Source organism: Drosophila guanche, unplaced genomic scaffold, assembly GCF_900245975.1.
Source record: "Drosophila guanche unplaced genomic scaffold, DGUA_6, whole genome shotgun sequence".
NCBI classification, from domain to species: domain Eukaryota; kingdom Metazoa; phylum Arthropoda; class Insecta; order Diptera; family Drosophilidae; genus Drosophila; species Drosophila guanche.
In genome coordinates, this window is record NW_022995745.1 from 2,149,308 (window position 1) to 2,163,309 (window position 14,002).

A 14,002-nucleotide genomic window follows, 5' to 3' on the forward strand; every position below is an offset into this window, starting at 1 on the left:
GCTGTGAACTAATGATGCACAAAAAAGCCGCAGGCTGCGCTGCGGACGCAAGCAGCCCTGAACGGGTCTACAGCTGTTCGTTGAACGGTCCCTCTCGCTCGCACTTTCTTTTCACGGCCTCAGCAGCTATTGACCAGGTTTTTTATGCATATAACTACGATATTTAGTTCGATGTATATTCATGGTATATGTAATTAATTTCATCCGTCTTTAAATTGCATTTGTAGGGTATGTTCAATATTATAGGGAATCGAAAATGTCATACGTCCATTACCACCCAAACCAAGTTCAGGAAATCCCATTTATATATATACCTACCGGTTGACAAGCAATAATGTGTCAGATAGGAACGATTCCATTCCCATTCACGTATCGTTTTATGCACATTTGTTGTTGTGTGTCCTATTTTTCTTGTGGGAAATCGATTGATGATTTGGATAAAAATATATCTTTTGCGCTGTGAGTCCTAACTAGCTGGTAATATTGAATAGAATAGCAAAATTTAAGAATATGATTTAATATTTACGGTATTTTTATGGTATATTTTAAAAATGACACACGGCATATTTAGGTATATTTTTGAGGGTCTTGCGGTAAGAAATCCGCGGTCACATGTGCCGCATCCAAAGTTATTTGTAAATATTTAAAACAATTCCACCAAAGATTTTCTAAAATTTGCTAACAAATCGATTGGCCCTTGCAGCGGAAGACAACAGTGGAACACACACCATCAGCCCAGCGCATGTAAGCTTTGACCGCCGAGAGTGAGGTTATGTCGAAACGGCTGGCCGAAAATAGTTAAACAAAAATTGAGTTCTTCCGCCAACAGCAGTCACAGAGGAACAGACCAGAGAATAACAGCCACAAGATGCCACCTAAGAAGCACGATGAGCCGGAACGCAAGCCCCTGATCGGACGCATTGGCACCAATCTGAGAATCGGCATCGTCGGCGTCCCCAATGTGGGCAAGTCGACGTTCTTCAATGTGCTGACAGAGAGCGCCGCACCGGCAGAGAACTTCCCCTTCTGCACGATCAAGCCGAATGAGAATAAGTATTACCAATTATCCGTTTTGCGAGGCGAGCGGTGCCCCCAGGGCAGGACCCAAGATATCCGATATTCCAGGCGGGGGCAATTTCTTTAATCATTGTAATCAATATTTTGAATATAATTTTTATTCAAGACTTGTCGATGGCAATGGACTGCCCCCCGGGAGCCACATCTACAACCACAGCCACAGTCGCCTCAGCCGCTTCTAATTCCAAATTGCTTGCTGGCTCCGCCTGCACTCCGTTGAACTGGACGAGGGGACAAGACTGGTCCTTCTAAAAGAAACTATTTCGTTTGGGGCGTGTCGCTGCCTTAGCAATTTGATCAGATCCAGTTTCCAATATGCAAATTGCCCCCGCCTCCAGTCCATTCAGTCCTCGGATCTGTTTCAGTTTCTTGAGCGACTTCATTTTGGTTTGCGGACTCCAAGCCGCTCGGTGGATTGTACAAAATTATAGAAAATTGCCATGATTGCCCGCTGAGGCTGCCGGGGTTTCCCAATCGTTGCCATATCAGCTAACATGCGTATTGCCGCCGTCTCTTCTCTTCCCTTATTTATTTTCATGTGATTGCTCTTGCCCTACCCACACGTCGCGTACCGGTGCCCGATGAGCGCTTCGACTACCTCGTGGAGTACCACAAGCCGGCCAGGTAAGTCCTCCTTGTGCTTTCAGTTTCGTTACGAATGTGTCACTGACTTCTGTGGTTTGCAGCGTGGTGCCGGCCTACCTGAATGTGGTGGACATTGCCGGCCTAGTCAAGGGTGCCGCCGAGGGCCAGGGGCTGGGCAATGACTTCCTTTCGCACATCAGCGCTTGCGATGCCATTTTCCACTTGTGCCGCGCCTTCGAGGACCCCGACGTAACCCATGTGGAGGGCGAGGTGGACCCGGTGCGCGATCTGGAGATCATCTCGGAGGAGCTGCGCCTCAAGGACGAAGAGAAGCTGCTGCAGAACCTCGACAAGCTGGAGAAGATGGTGGCCCGTGGCGGCGACAAGAAGCTGAAGCCCGAATACGACTCCATGGTGAAGATCAAGGAGATCTTGATCGACCAGAAGCGTCATCTGCGCTTCGAGGACTGGAATGCCCACGATGTGAGCGCGAAGCAACCAAAACCCAATCATTGCATCCCGCTCTTACTAATGTTCTCTCGCCCTCTCGCTCACTCCTGTGTAGATTGAGGCGCTGAACAAGTATCTGTTCCTGACCTCGAAGCCGGTCATCTACCTGGTGAACCTCTCGGACAAGGACTTCATCCGCAAGAAAAACAAGTGGTTGCCCAAGATCAAGGAGTGGATCGACAAGAACGATCCCGGCGCTTTGCTCATCCCCTTCTCTGGCGCGTTCGAGCAGCAGCTGAGCGAAAAGAATGAGCTCGAGCGCAAGGCCTACGAAGAGGAGACCAAGTGCAAGAGCCAGCTGGACAAGATCATCATCACCGGCTACAAGGCACTCCAACTGGAGTACTTCTTCACCGCTGGCCCCGACGAGGTCAAAGCCTGGACCATCCAGAAGGGCACCAAAGCCCCGGCCGCCGCCGGACGCATTCACACTGACTTCGAGAAGGGCTTCATCATGGCTGAGATCATGCACTTTGCCGACTTCAAGGCCGAGGGCAGCGAGGCGGCCGCAAAGGCCGCTGGCAAGTACCGCCAGCAGGGGCGCAATCATACCGTCGAGGACGGTGACATCATCTTCTTCAAGTTCAATGCCGGCGCCGGTCTGAAGGATGCCAAAAAGAAATGATACCGCCTTGCCGCCCTCATCGCCATGTCCACTGTTCTGTATATTAATTTGATTTTATACTCCCAGATGTTTCGCTTCGCCTAAAGGCCCAGCAGAACCCAAACCCCGCATGATCATGCCTTAGAATGATGCATTTTGAATTTCTATTTGTACGCCACGTAAACCACTATTGACAAACTCAACCCAACGTTGTTCTTGTTACTGGTGCAGCCAGGGATCGTCGTCGAACGAAGGATTTATAGCTTGTGGTACTTTCCGTAACTCATCGCCACACTGCGCACACGAGCATGTCGCAAATATCGCAAATTCTATTTTTAAACTGTTCTGATTTGATCTGTTAAAACGACCTTGATTGTCCGGGCGGGCAGGCAGATATTTTTGGTCATTAGCTATGGCATGATGACTCGGTCATGGCTCCTCGTGGAGCGTGCGAAAGTGTCTCCTGAGCTGTTAGAAATCTTGCAAATATTTGAAACTTTTGTAGAACATTTTCAACACAAAAGCTGTGGAAGTGTTTAAGCTGTGAGTTGCGATTGTAATTCAATGGTTTATGGACGAAATGATGTATATTTATATGAGATCCAGCCACAGGTTCAGTAGACCAATCGTTGGCCAGTGTTCGGGCATAGTTAATTTAGTTTTAGCCTCAATGTATCGCTTCCCATCATTAGCTGCTGTCAAAGGTGGCGGGCATTGACAATTTGGCGACTGAGGTTTCTGGACCTCAACTGAATGCAGGCTCTGCCTTTTCTTCTTAGAGGAAAACTTTTTAATCATCTTGCCACGGCGCTCACAAAGTTTTTGGATGGAACACCTGTGCAAAGAGCGCCGGCCAGCAGCAGTGCAAGCAGACAAGGCACAAAGGCAAAGGGCCAAAAGGGGAGAGCGTTGTGGAGCAGCTCTTTTTGCTGTGTAAATGCAGCTGCAAGACGCACACAAAGCGGCAAAAAGCGGGTGGTTGGTGGTTGTGGGTTGGGTGGGGCTGGGACTGGGACTGGGGCTTCGGTGGTTGTGTGGTTTCTCGCCCCATCACCGACTCTGGTCGCAGCGGCAAGTTCCTAAGCACATAATTTGGTTTACCGCATTGCCAAACATGCGCCTGGCAGCAACACGCACCAGGCTCCTTAGCGCCCTCCGACCACCACACTCCTTGCCCCAGTACTGGGCTCCGTCTCTGTTAATCTTTGCCGTAAGAAACTTTCCTTGTGCACTGTGGGACAGATGCTTGGCATTTCAACTTGGATCTCCAAAAAGGAATGAAATACTCAGCTTATTTATTTGATTAAACACAAACTGTTCAAATATTAATTACACTGTGCAACAAAATGGCAACTTTTGAATGTAAGAACTTAGGTTGTAGTACTTGATAAGCACATCATGAATAACTTAATTTAATTTAATTTTAGAAGAGAATTGCTTGGGTGTTTCCTTTTTCGGGTCAATAGAATGGAAACTTACTAGGATAAAGCCACAAATGGTTGAAGTTTTCTACAATTGTTAATGTTTTGAATGTTTTTTTGTAATATTTGTTTATGTTTATTTATTTTTGTAACTTTCTTATATTTGTTTGAGTCTGTACATAACTGAGAATGTATCAGAATTAACCAACCAAAAGAAATACAACGGCAGACTTAAAGCTAGGAAAATTCCTGCTTTAGCTTCAAGGGCTTGTTATTTATTTTAACTTTATTATGCATTTGGTTTTGTTAATTTAGTGCTTTGTTTTTAGACGAAACATTCCACAAATCTCGCATGTGATGCGTCCCACTGTGCGTGCCGTGCCGTTCTGCACTCTCCTGCATCCTTTTGGTTGGCCAAAAAGTTCCGGCGTGGCTGCCAACTTTTCATATGAAATGTGCAAAATTACACACTACCAGGACCAGTCCTTGCGACCCTCCCAAGAAACGAGCCGACAAAAATATTTGAAATGTTTTATTAGCTCAGAGAACGAGGAGCCAAAGGAGAGGTGGAGCGTAGAAGGGGAATGTAAATGCAATTGCAGTGGATTTGTAGTTAATTAAAGTTTAATGTCTGCCCATGTATGACTGTGTGCTCCCCTCTCTGCTGCACCTCCTCCTGCTTGGATGGCACCCCAAAACGTTGACAAGCCCCATCAGTGGGGCATGAATTATTGCCACTCTAAGCCCGGCAAAATGGCTCTGACTCTGACTCTGACTCTGACTCGGGCTGGGACTCGAACTCGGACTCGGACTCTGGCCATGGCCCGTCAACAAAGAGGCCAAACACAAATCATTCAGAGCTACAACAAGTCCGGCATGGCAGGAGTCCTCCAGTTATTGGGGATACCCTTTCGTTATTGCCAGATATAACTCCCGGGTACTGCCGTTACTGGCCTTTCTTCGTAGCCAAGAGACTCTTTCCAAAAACACATTTCCAGCCTGTTGGAGCAAAGGTTTTTTCCTGTCTTGTTTGTTAGCTTGCCATTTGTCAGGGTGACGGTGGCAGCGGCGGCATTCGTGCACTCAATTCAAAAATTCATTCAATTCAATTGAAAAATGGCGTTGAATATTTGACGCATGCAACGGCAGATGGGCGAAGGGATGGGTGTGGATGCTGCATCAACTGTCAGTGGCAGAAGCCTGTGGGGGCAGCCTGGCCAGCAAAGCGTTAAAAATGGCTGTCATAAATTAATGAGCGACGAGCCGTTCGTTCGAGTGACGCATCCAAATTGAATTGAATATATATTTTTTGCTGAATTGCATTCATTATTCATTTACAGCTGCCTTGCCGTGTCTTCAGCGTGAATAGAGTTTGCCACAGCCACATTCCTGTCGCCCTCCTGCTGCCGCTGCCCCATTATCCTATTCATCTTCTCTGGCGCCGTTTGTGTGCGTGTGTGTGTGTGTGTCCAATTGGATGGCCACTTTAATTGCTTGTAAAAAGTGCAATGCACCGCAAGCAGAAACGTCGTTCAATCGGCCACTCACCCACTGACCCAACTGGCCCGCGCGCCCACGATTAACGCATCTGCAGACGCCTCGGCAGCCAGCCCCCACACTGCCAGCCGAGGCTCGTCTCAATTTCAATCCCAATCTGGCCATAAACGTGACAATAATATAAATCAGCAGATTGTGCCGCTCGCTCTCTTGGTGCAGCAGCAGTGCCACAGGGCATCATCCTCGGGACTTTATCATCATAATCATACTCAGCAGCATACCCATCAGCATCCCCAGCATCATCATCATCGGCATCGGTAGCATCATCATTGCTCTTGTCGTCTACGTTGGCATTTAACTTAATGCCCACATGCGGCGGCAGCGTAAAACGATCTGAGTCCGGGATTAGAGCACACTCCCTCCAGCAGCAGAAGGAGGAGCAGCAAGAGGAGGAGCACTGGGGAGGCAGGCAACAGGGAGGTGCACTGCTGGCTGGCTACAGGATGTGGGCTGGCTGCAACTAAGGTAAAACGTGCCGTTCCTGGAAATAAAGCGTGTAATTGTTTTGGCAGCTGCCGAAACGTTTTAACAGCTAATTAAGGAGCCATCAGAGACGCAGAGAGAAAGAGAGAGAGAGAGCAGAGCGAAGGCACTACTACCTGTAGTAAATCCATTTGAAGTTCAGAATCCTGGCATACTTGAATGGGTAACTAATTAAATCGTATTATTTGAGTACTTTGATCACACTTTTCCAACACTCCTGCTGGGCCAGCAGGCTCTGAGTCGGCTCTGAGCCGGCTTTGAGTCTGACTCAGAGTCGAAGTAATTACTTTAGCGCTTCCTCCCAGCTGCAGTCTTGGCATCCCAGCCTGAGACCGCGACCGAGACTCTCGACTACTCGCAGCGTCATATTTGAGGCTTCGGGACCCTCTTACTGCACTTAACCATATGAATGTTTGCGGCAATTCCCCTACCAAGGCGGGGCTTTGTGTGCTCAAGTTGATGCCGCAACGCACGAGAGTCAGAGCAGAGCAGAGCAGAGCAGACCAATCTCATTAACACCTCCACCGTCCAGGTGCTCTGCTCTGGCACTCTGCATTCTCTCTCTCTCTCTCTCTTACGCGGTGGGAGCGTGCGATGAAAGTAATTAAATTCGCACGAGTAGCAGCAGCAGAAGCAGCAGCAGCAGCAGGAGCAGGGCCATGGACTCGCTCTCTGCCATAATCTCTTTCACTCACAACTAATAAGCGGGCAGATCAGAGCAAGTGGCCAGCCACGAAGAAAGGTATTTCTGGTCAAAGAGCGCTGAGAAAGTCAACGCGCTGGCAAACAATACATTAAGCGACTTTCAATCTCTCAGTGCTGCCTGCTGCCTGCTTCCATTTTCCCGTGAGCAAACAGACACACACGCACACACACACACGTACACACACGTGCCACGTATGCCACCGGAAAATGTGTTCATTTCCGGTGTCAGTGTCAGAGGCAACAATGGGGCAGTGGCAGTGGCAGTGGCAGCGGCAGCTTCTCGCCGCCAACTTTTGCCCGTCGTGACTTTGATGAAAAATCGCGAAGCTGACGCCAACAGGCGACCCCAGCAGATACGTGAGTCAGAGAGTGTGCGAGTGTGTGCATCTAGACATGGAAGCGTGAGCAGCTGCACGGAGTTTCTGTTGCACATTCCGCAATTCTGCCACTCACGACACGAGCTTCGTGCATCCCTAGAGAGCTCTCCCTCTCTCTCTCTCTCTCTCTCTCTCTTATGTGCGCTGCACTTCATTCAGGCGAAAAGCGAGGAGACATCATAATAATGTGGCCCATGTGGAAAACAATGCAAACAGTCAAACAAAACCCGGGCCAACAAGTGAGCGAAGAGCGAGAACCTCAAACAAAGGGACCAGGAGAATATGCCAAAAAGTAGGCAACAAACAGCCACACACCCACACACACACACGCACACAGATAGACTCTCGCCCAAATGCAGCATTTACTACATATAAATATTTTTAATTTCCTGTTATACATCTGGCACAAAGGGAAGGAGCTGAGAGAGAACAGAGAGAGGGAGAAAAAAACCGCATTCTATACAGGAGCATTCATATGCAGCGCTTTTCCACCTTTTCTAACTTTTTTCTAACTGGGCAACCTCTGGGTCAGGCAACCCATAAGCCAGACCCAAACCAGAACACACAATAATGCAACTTGCACACGGAATGTGCAGAGGGCAGCTGATTTAATTAACAGCAGAATTTGGTGTAATGGATCTGCCAGAATTCAATCTTAAAGTTTTAATTCGATTTGGCTTCACTTTTCGTTGGAATTAAATGCGAGTGTCGCTGTACGATCTCAGGCATGACTAATAAGGAGCCAAGTGGGGGCTTTTCATGCTTGACTGGGCCATCGATGAAGCAATTCCAGTTCCCAGTTCCCAGTTCCCAGTCCCCAACCCAGCCTCAGTTCCAGCCCAAGCCCAAGCCCCAGTCTCAGCTACAGCTTCAGCATCTGCCTGGCTCAATCCTCCACTGCATTCTCTCTCTCTCTTTATCCTCTCTCTCTCTCTCTCTCTCTGTTTCTCCGGTCGTGTGTGGCTGTAAAGTAATTTATGGCATGCTCCCTGGGCATCCATATGCCTGATTTATGGCTGTTATTGAAAAATTCTTGTTGCAGCTTTTAATTATGAGGCGAGGTGCAAACAAACACAAAAAAATAAAAATAAAAACCAAACAGAACAGTACAGAACGAGCAGGAGCAGATATAAAAGGTTAAATAAATACTCGAACAAGGGAAAAAGTGCAACAGGGGCGACAGACAGACGGACAGACAACCCATTGAGATGATGATGACTGCAAATCCCCCGAACAAACAGCTGAAACTGAAACCAGAAATAATGTCACTCCGGGGAGAGCCGAAAAAAAACTGCGCGGTATTGTGGACTTAAATTAGCTGAAAGCGATGCCAATACATGCCCCAAAGAGTGCGCTCTGTATGCCGTATACGTTTTAATTTGCCGGAAATGAAGCAGCAATGCCAAAAAAAGAGAATTCCATTCCCAAAAAGAGAAAAAAAGAGCAAGAGATGGAGCTGAAGCTGAAGTCGTTGCTGGTGGTGCTGCTGCTGCTGCAGGATGCCAGAGAAGAAGCTGAAGACAAAACGAGTTACATGTCAAAACACGCGCCATTGCACAAAGGGAGGTGGCGTGGTGGCATGGTGGCATGGTGGCATGGGGGGGTGGCAGGTGCCGTGTGACATGCATGGCGCAAGTGTTTTAACACAATTTAATATGGCCCGACGACGACAGGGCGAAGGACAGGGACGAGGTCCGGGTACGGGTACAGGGGGACCAGCACTGGTACAACGTTGGCCGACGATGACTACGGGAGATGACAGAGAGATGGCGGAGACAACTTTTCCCAGCGATGACATGCACCAGAGCCCAAAATGGCAACGAGTCCCACGTCTCCCACTCCAAAAGGACCAGGCGAGGAGCGGTGGCAACCAGCAGGAGCAGGCATAAAGGAGTAGGGAGCACAGACACACGCCTCTGCAACGTTATTAAATCATAAAGCGCAAGCTGCCGCCGTCTGAAGCTCTCCCCACACATTAGAGGTACGGCTCGTGGACCCATGGAGCAGGCGCTGGAGCTGGAGCTGAAGCAGGAGCTGTAGGTGGAGCCATGGCAGAAGCAGTCCCAGGATATGGGCTCAAAAATAACAAATAACTCTGATACGCGTATGCTTATGGAGTGTCAACTGCATGCGACTAAAGGAATACCCTATAAAAACAGAGGCAAAAGAAAGAAATAATTTCAGACAGCCAGAGCTAAGGATAAGGGAATACAGCCAGATAAGCATTTCAATTTGAATTGTGGTAAAGAAATAAAGTCTAAAAATATTAAATAAAATATCTGAGCTGAAGAACCAATCAAAAATGCTGGAAACCTCAGCCTTAAATTCATTTTTCTTAACTTATTCTTCACAGTTCATTTTACACATTTATCGAGCACTGCAAATGCCGCTTGAAAATTATGAGCCAAAGTTCTGAGAGGCTGTACAAACCGAACCCAACCCAGCATGGAAGTATACTTTGTATAGGGTATCAAATCAGTACTATCTACACCTAAATCTATACTATATCTATATCTATATCTAAATCCATACTTATCTGTAATTGTAGCCTCTTGCTTGTCGTAGTTGTTGCAGTTGACGCTCATCGTTCATCGTGTTGCCGCTGCTGTGTCCCAATGTCCTGGAATTCTGGAATGGCTTATTGCTTAAGCGCCCGTCGTTCCCCCAAGGCTGGACAAACGCACCTGTGCGTCACGTTGAAACGGAAATGGCCCTCTGGCTGGCAGGGAAGAGCAGAGCATTGCCATGGTAGGATTAACGAGCAGAAGTTGCGCTCCAATCTGAACTGAAACACACACAGGGAGAGAGAGAGAGCGAGAGGGAGGCATTACAATCTTAATTAATTTGTTTTGTCTTCGCATCAGCGATGTGTGGGTATGAAAGTAAACACATCTCTTGGCTGTTCGAAGCCGGTTCGAAGCCCCCATCCCTATCCCCTTTGCCATTCCGATGTGCAGTGCTGTTGTTGCATGATTTGTGGCAATGCCCCATGCCTGCATTCCGCAGGGTGCATCGAAGATTATTGAAGATCCGCCAGTACGCCAGTCTGTTCAACGCCGCCACAATGGTCGCACGGATCACGCTTGCTCTCGCCTCGATGCTGATGCTGATGCTGGCTCAGAGTTCGTTCGGGCTGCCGCTGGGAGAGGCCTCCTCAGAGAGCGTGTTGAGCGTGGACCAGGCCTTCCACGAATGCTGTCTGCAGGTGAGGCTGTCACATCCCAGGAGTGCATGTGCAGCATGCTTACATTTGGTGGCACTCGCGACAACTGCCCCACCGCCCGACGGAACAAAGAGCACCCTGGACAGTAAATGCGCCCGGGGCCATGCTCGCTGCGTACATATTATCAGCAATGAGAAGGAATCGAAGGAGTCCACTTCATAGACATTTAAGAAACTCTGTACAAGTAAAAGTTAAAGGAAGTACAGTGAAGATTCATCAATTTTCAAGCGAATATTTCAGAGAATGTTTTTGCCTGGAAAGCATTCAGTCTGAGAGCGCAATCACGTCTTGTGCATGAACCTTCGACAATAATAAAGCAAATAATTAAAATAAAATAAAATATATAAAGAAATGAATGCTGATAAGCGGATAAGCCTTCCTCTCCACTCTGCTCTCTGTCGCTTTCAGTATTTAATTTCAGTTGGCTCCCGGCTTTCAAAATGAGCGAATCGTCGTGTTCGGTTCACCCTCTGGGATCTCTGGTCGTGCTGCTCGTGCTCGTGCAGATGCTGGCCTTCGCGACGGCTTCCAGCGAGACTGGCAGAGTGGATGTCCAAGGAGCTGCGAATGGTACGACGGCAGTGGATGAAGGAGACACTGCACCCAATGCCACAACCATGGATAAACAAGCCACTGAGACTGGTTCTGATACTGTAGCACAGCCGGTCTTCGTGGATCTGAGCGCTTGCGAAGCGATTACAGGGAACATCACCTTGTGCCAGCAGGCGGTGCAGCGCATCGATGCCAGGTTTTCCGAATGCTGTCGCATACTGAGAAGGATCCACGCGTCGAACCTCTGCCAGTGGTGCCTGCAACGAGATAATATCGCGCGGTCGAAGGGTGACCATTCCAAAATCGCTTGGGGTAACCTCTACTGCAGTCACTCCCCCTGTCCAAGAAAAGGACTGCGGAGCATCAAAGCTTAAATCGCAGTTTGTGCCTGGATACCTTTTGAAACGAAATTCAAGAGCAAGATCATGGCCCTCCGCTGCAGCGGAGAATCAGGATCAGTATCAGGACAGAAGTCATCAGCCAGCAGCAGTAGGTGCAATGGCAGCCATGGGCAGCAGCAGCCCTACAAGGAACCCAAAGATTTATACACCAATTTGCCAAGTTGTATTGTAAAACTAATAAATTGTCGCCGCTTACTTGAATAATGTGTGTCTTTCTCTCTCAAGAGGTGGTGTGTGTGTGTGTGTGTGTGTGTCTGTGTATGAGGATGTGGCAAGTATCTCTGTCTGGCGTTGGAGGCGGCACAATTATTATCCCCAACGTCCGTGGCCGTGGCTGGATGGTTGGCTGCTTGGCTGCTTGGATGGGCTTTCCAGCCCGGCCCTGCCCTGCCCTGTCCTGGCAAAAGCAAAAGGCAAAGGCAGCCAAAAGAGCGGGCCGTGGCATAACTTTTAAATAAACTTTCATAATTTTGCATACTTGAGATAACAAATTGCATGTTGCAAGTCGTTTCCTCTTTCCACTTGCCCACTTGCCACTTTCCACTCTGCCTCTGCCTCTGCCTCTGCCTCTGCCTCTGCCTCTGCCAGCCTGCCTCACTCTGTGCGACTCGACTCGTAACTTGTAAACTTTAAATTAGATTGTTTTCTTCTGGCAGGGCAGTGTTTCCATTACGATGTCTCTCTCTAAGTTCTCCCTGTGTGGCTCTCGGAATTGCAACTCCATTTGTGCCGTTGGCATTGATTGATCTCTGATCTCTCAGATAAGATGCCTCTTAATCTCGCTCTCTCGTGTGTCTCTGTGTGGATACCCAGCCCTTGCCCAGGTGGAAGTCCACTGATTTCTTTTGCAATTCTTTACGGACTCTCTTTTCTACAGCGGCAATCTACTGGGTATATTTAGCTCCTTTAACTTAAAATCATCAGCATTATTGTTAATTGACCGTCTGTCAATGTTCTACTTTTCTTTTTGTGCGTGAACTTGTGGCCTGGGCTAAAGCTGTTTTGATGTCTCCGATATAATCCAGAGAACATTCTTGCTTAAATGGCTGCAAGTACCGCAGTTAACCGCAATTTTTAGTGAGTGCTGCCCATGAAGCAACTATATAAGGGGGTCTCGTCGGCGGCAGAGTTACTCGTTGCATTTCCTAATTTTCAGTGCTCGCTTGCTTGCCGACGCGGAAGGTTGGGCGCTCACTCCATTGTCGTTTCACTCACACTTACAGCTAGAGCCCTTGCACTCGCAGCATTGACAGCATTGTCAGCCTCCCTAACTTTTGCCGACGAGACCTCCTTACATAGTTTCTTCATGGTGCTGCCCAAATAACTGAGTTCCGACTCTCTGGCCCTGTCTCTCTGCCTTTGTCTCTTCCTCTCTGTCTTTGTCTCTTCCTCTCTGTCTTTGAATCAAGTGCTTTTGTGTGTCTGTGCATTTTGTGGGTGGCTAATTCATAGTTGCTGCTGCTGAAGAGTAATTAAATTTATCAAATAACAGTTTAGACACCATTCGATTGTATTAATTACGTATCATGCATCACAAACAGAGCGCACAATCGGAACAATTAGTAGCCTATGCAATCAGAGGCACACGCACACACATGGGCATGCCTTGAGGCCAGACAAAAAGGCAATTAACAAAGATTTTGTGGCCAATAGATGTCAACAGATTGTTTAATTTGCCGGGCAAACAAAACAGACAGAAGCACACACCCCACTGGCAAAACACACACACACAGAATATCATGTTACATTCTTATTCCACAAAAAGATTAGTCGCAGTGGCTGATTAGCCTCAATGCTGAGAAATACACGATCACTGAGTCATATGCCAGCATAGAAGTTTCCCATACACAAAGTACACTCATCGGAAGGTTCACTCAATCAATCGTCGCTTCTGGCATCAGTCGCACGCTTAAAGCTTAAAGCTTTTAGCAACTCTCTCGCACTGTTCCTGTCTGATCGAAAGCTTCGATCATCGCTGAGTGCTCTCTCAAAGCGCTCTCTCTCTCTCTCTCTCTCTCACCGACTCCCATCGGGAAGGTTAAATTGAATTCTAGTAAATTGACCCTACCGCCGATGCAGGGGCTGCGGGTGTGAGGGAATGCCGGCACAGGCCCCTTCAAATATTCGCCGTACTTGGCAAAGTTTTGGGGCCAAAAAACCGCAGCAAAAGTGGCAGCAGCGGCTTCAACTTTAGCTGCTATCCCTACAGTTCCCCGTCCCCTGCACCGTACACATCGAAGTGCATGTCAATACAGCAAGCGGGCTGTATGGGGGTAGTATGTACTGTGGGGCTGGGACACATGCATAACTGTATACCAGCCAAAGCTAAAGACTGTGTGGACCGGGGTCCCGTCTCGTCTCGTCTCATCTCGTCTCTTCTGTTTCAGTTTCAGTTTCAGTTTCAGCCTGTGAATATGTCTTAATTTTTGACCAAAGTTTTCCGGATACCCTCTTCAATCCTAGCTTCCTCTCCCCTCTCCCTCTCTCTGTAGTGCTTTCACTCAACC

General features: G+C 48.1%; 1 protein-coding gene across 1 annotated transcript; it reads left to right on the forward strand.

The window, feature by feature from the left end:
• The first annotated feature begins 619 nt into the window (after positions 1 to 619).
• Positions 620 to 2,979, forward strand: LOC117580783 (obg-like ATPase 1). The gene is made up of 6 exons (XM_034267478.1): positions 620 to 635; positions 704 to 744; positions 830 to 1,049; positions 1,641 to 1,701; positions 1,764 to 2,145; positions 2,228 to 2,979. The coding sequence occupies exons 3-6, from the start codon at positions 869 to 871 to the stop codon at positions 2,795 to 2,797; spliced, it is 1,194 nt and encodes a 397-aa protein (XP_034123369.1). The 5' UTR covers positions 620 to 635; positions 704 to 744; positions 830 to 868; the 3' UTR covers positions 2,798 to 2,979.
• The last annotated feature ends 11,023 nt before the right edge of the window (positions 2,980 to 14,002 follow it).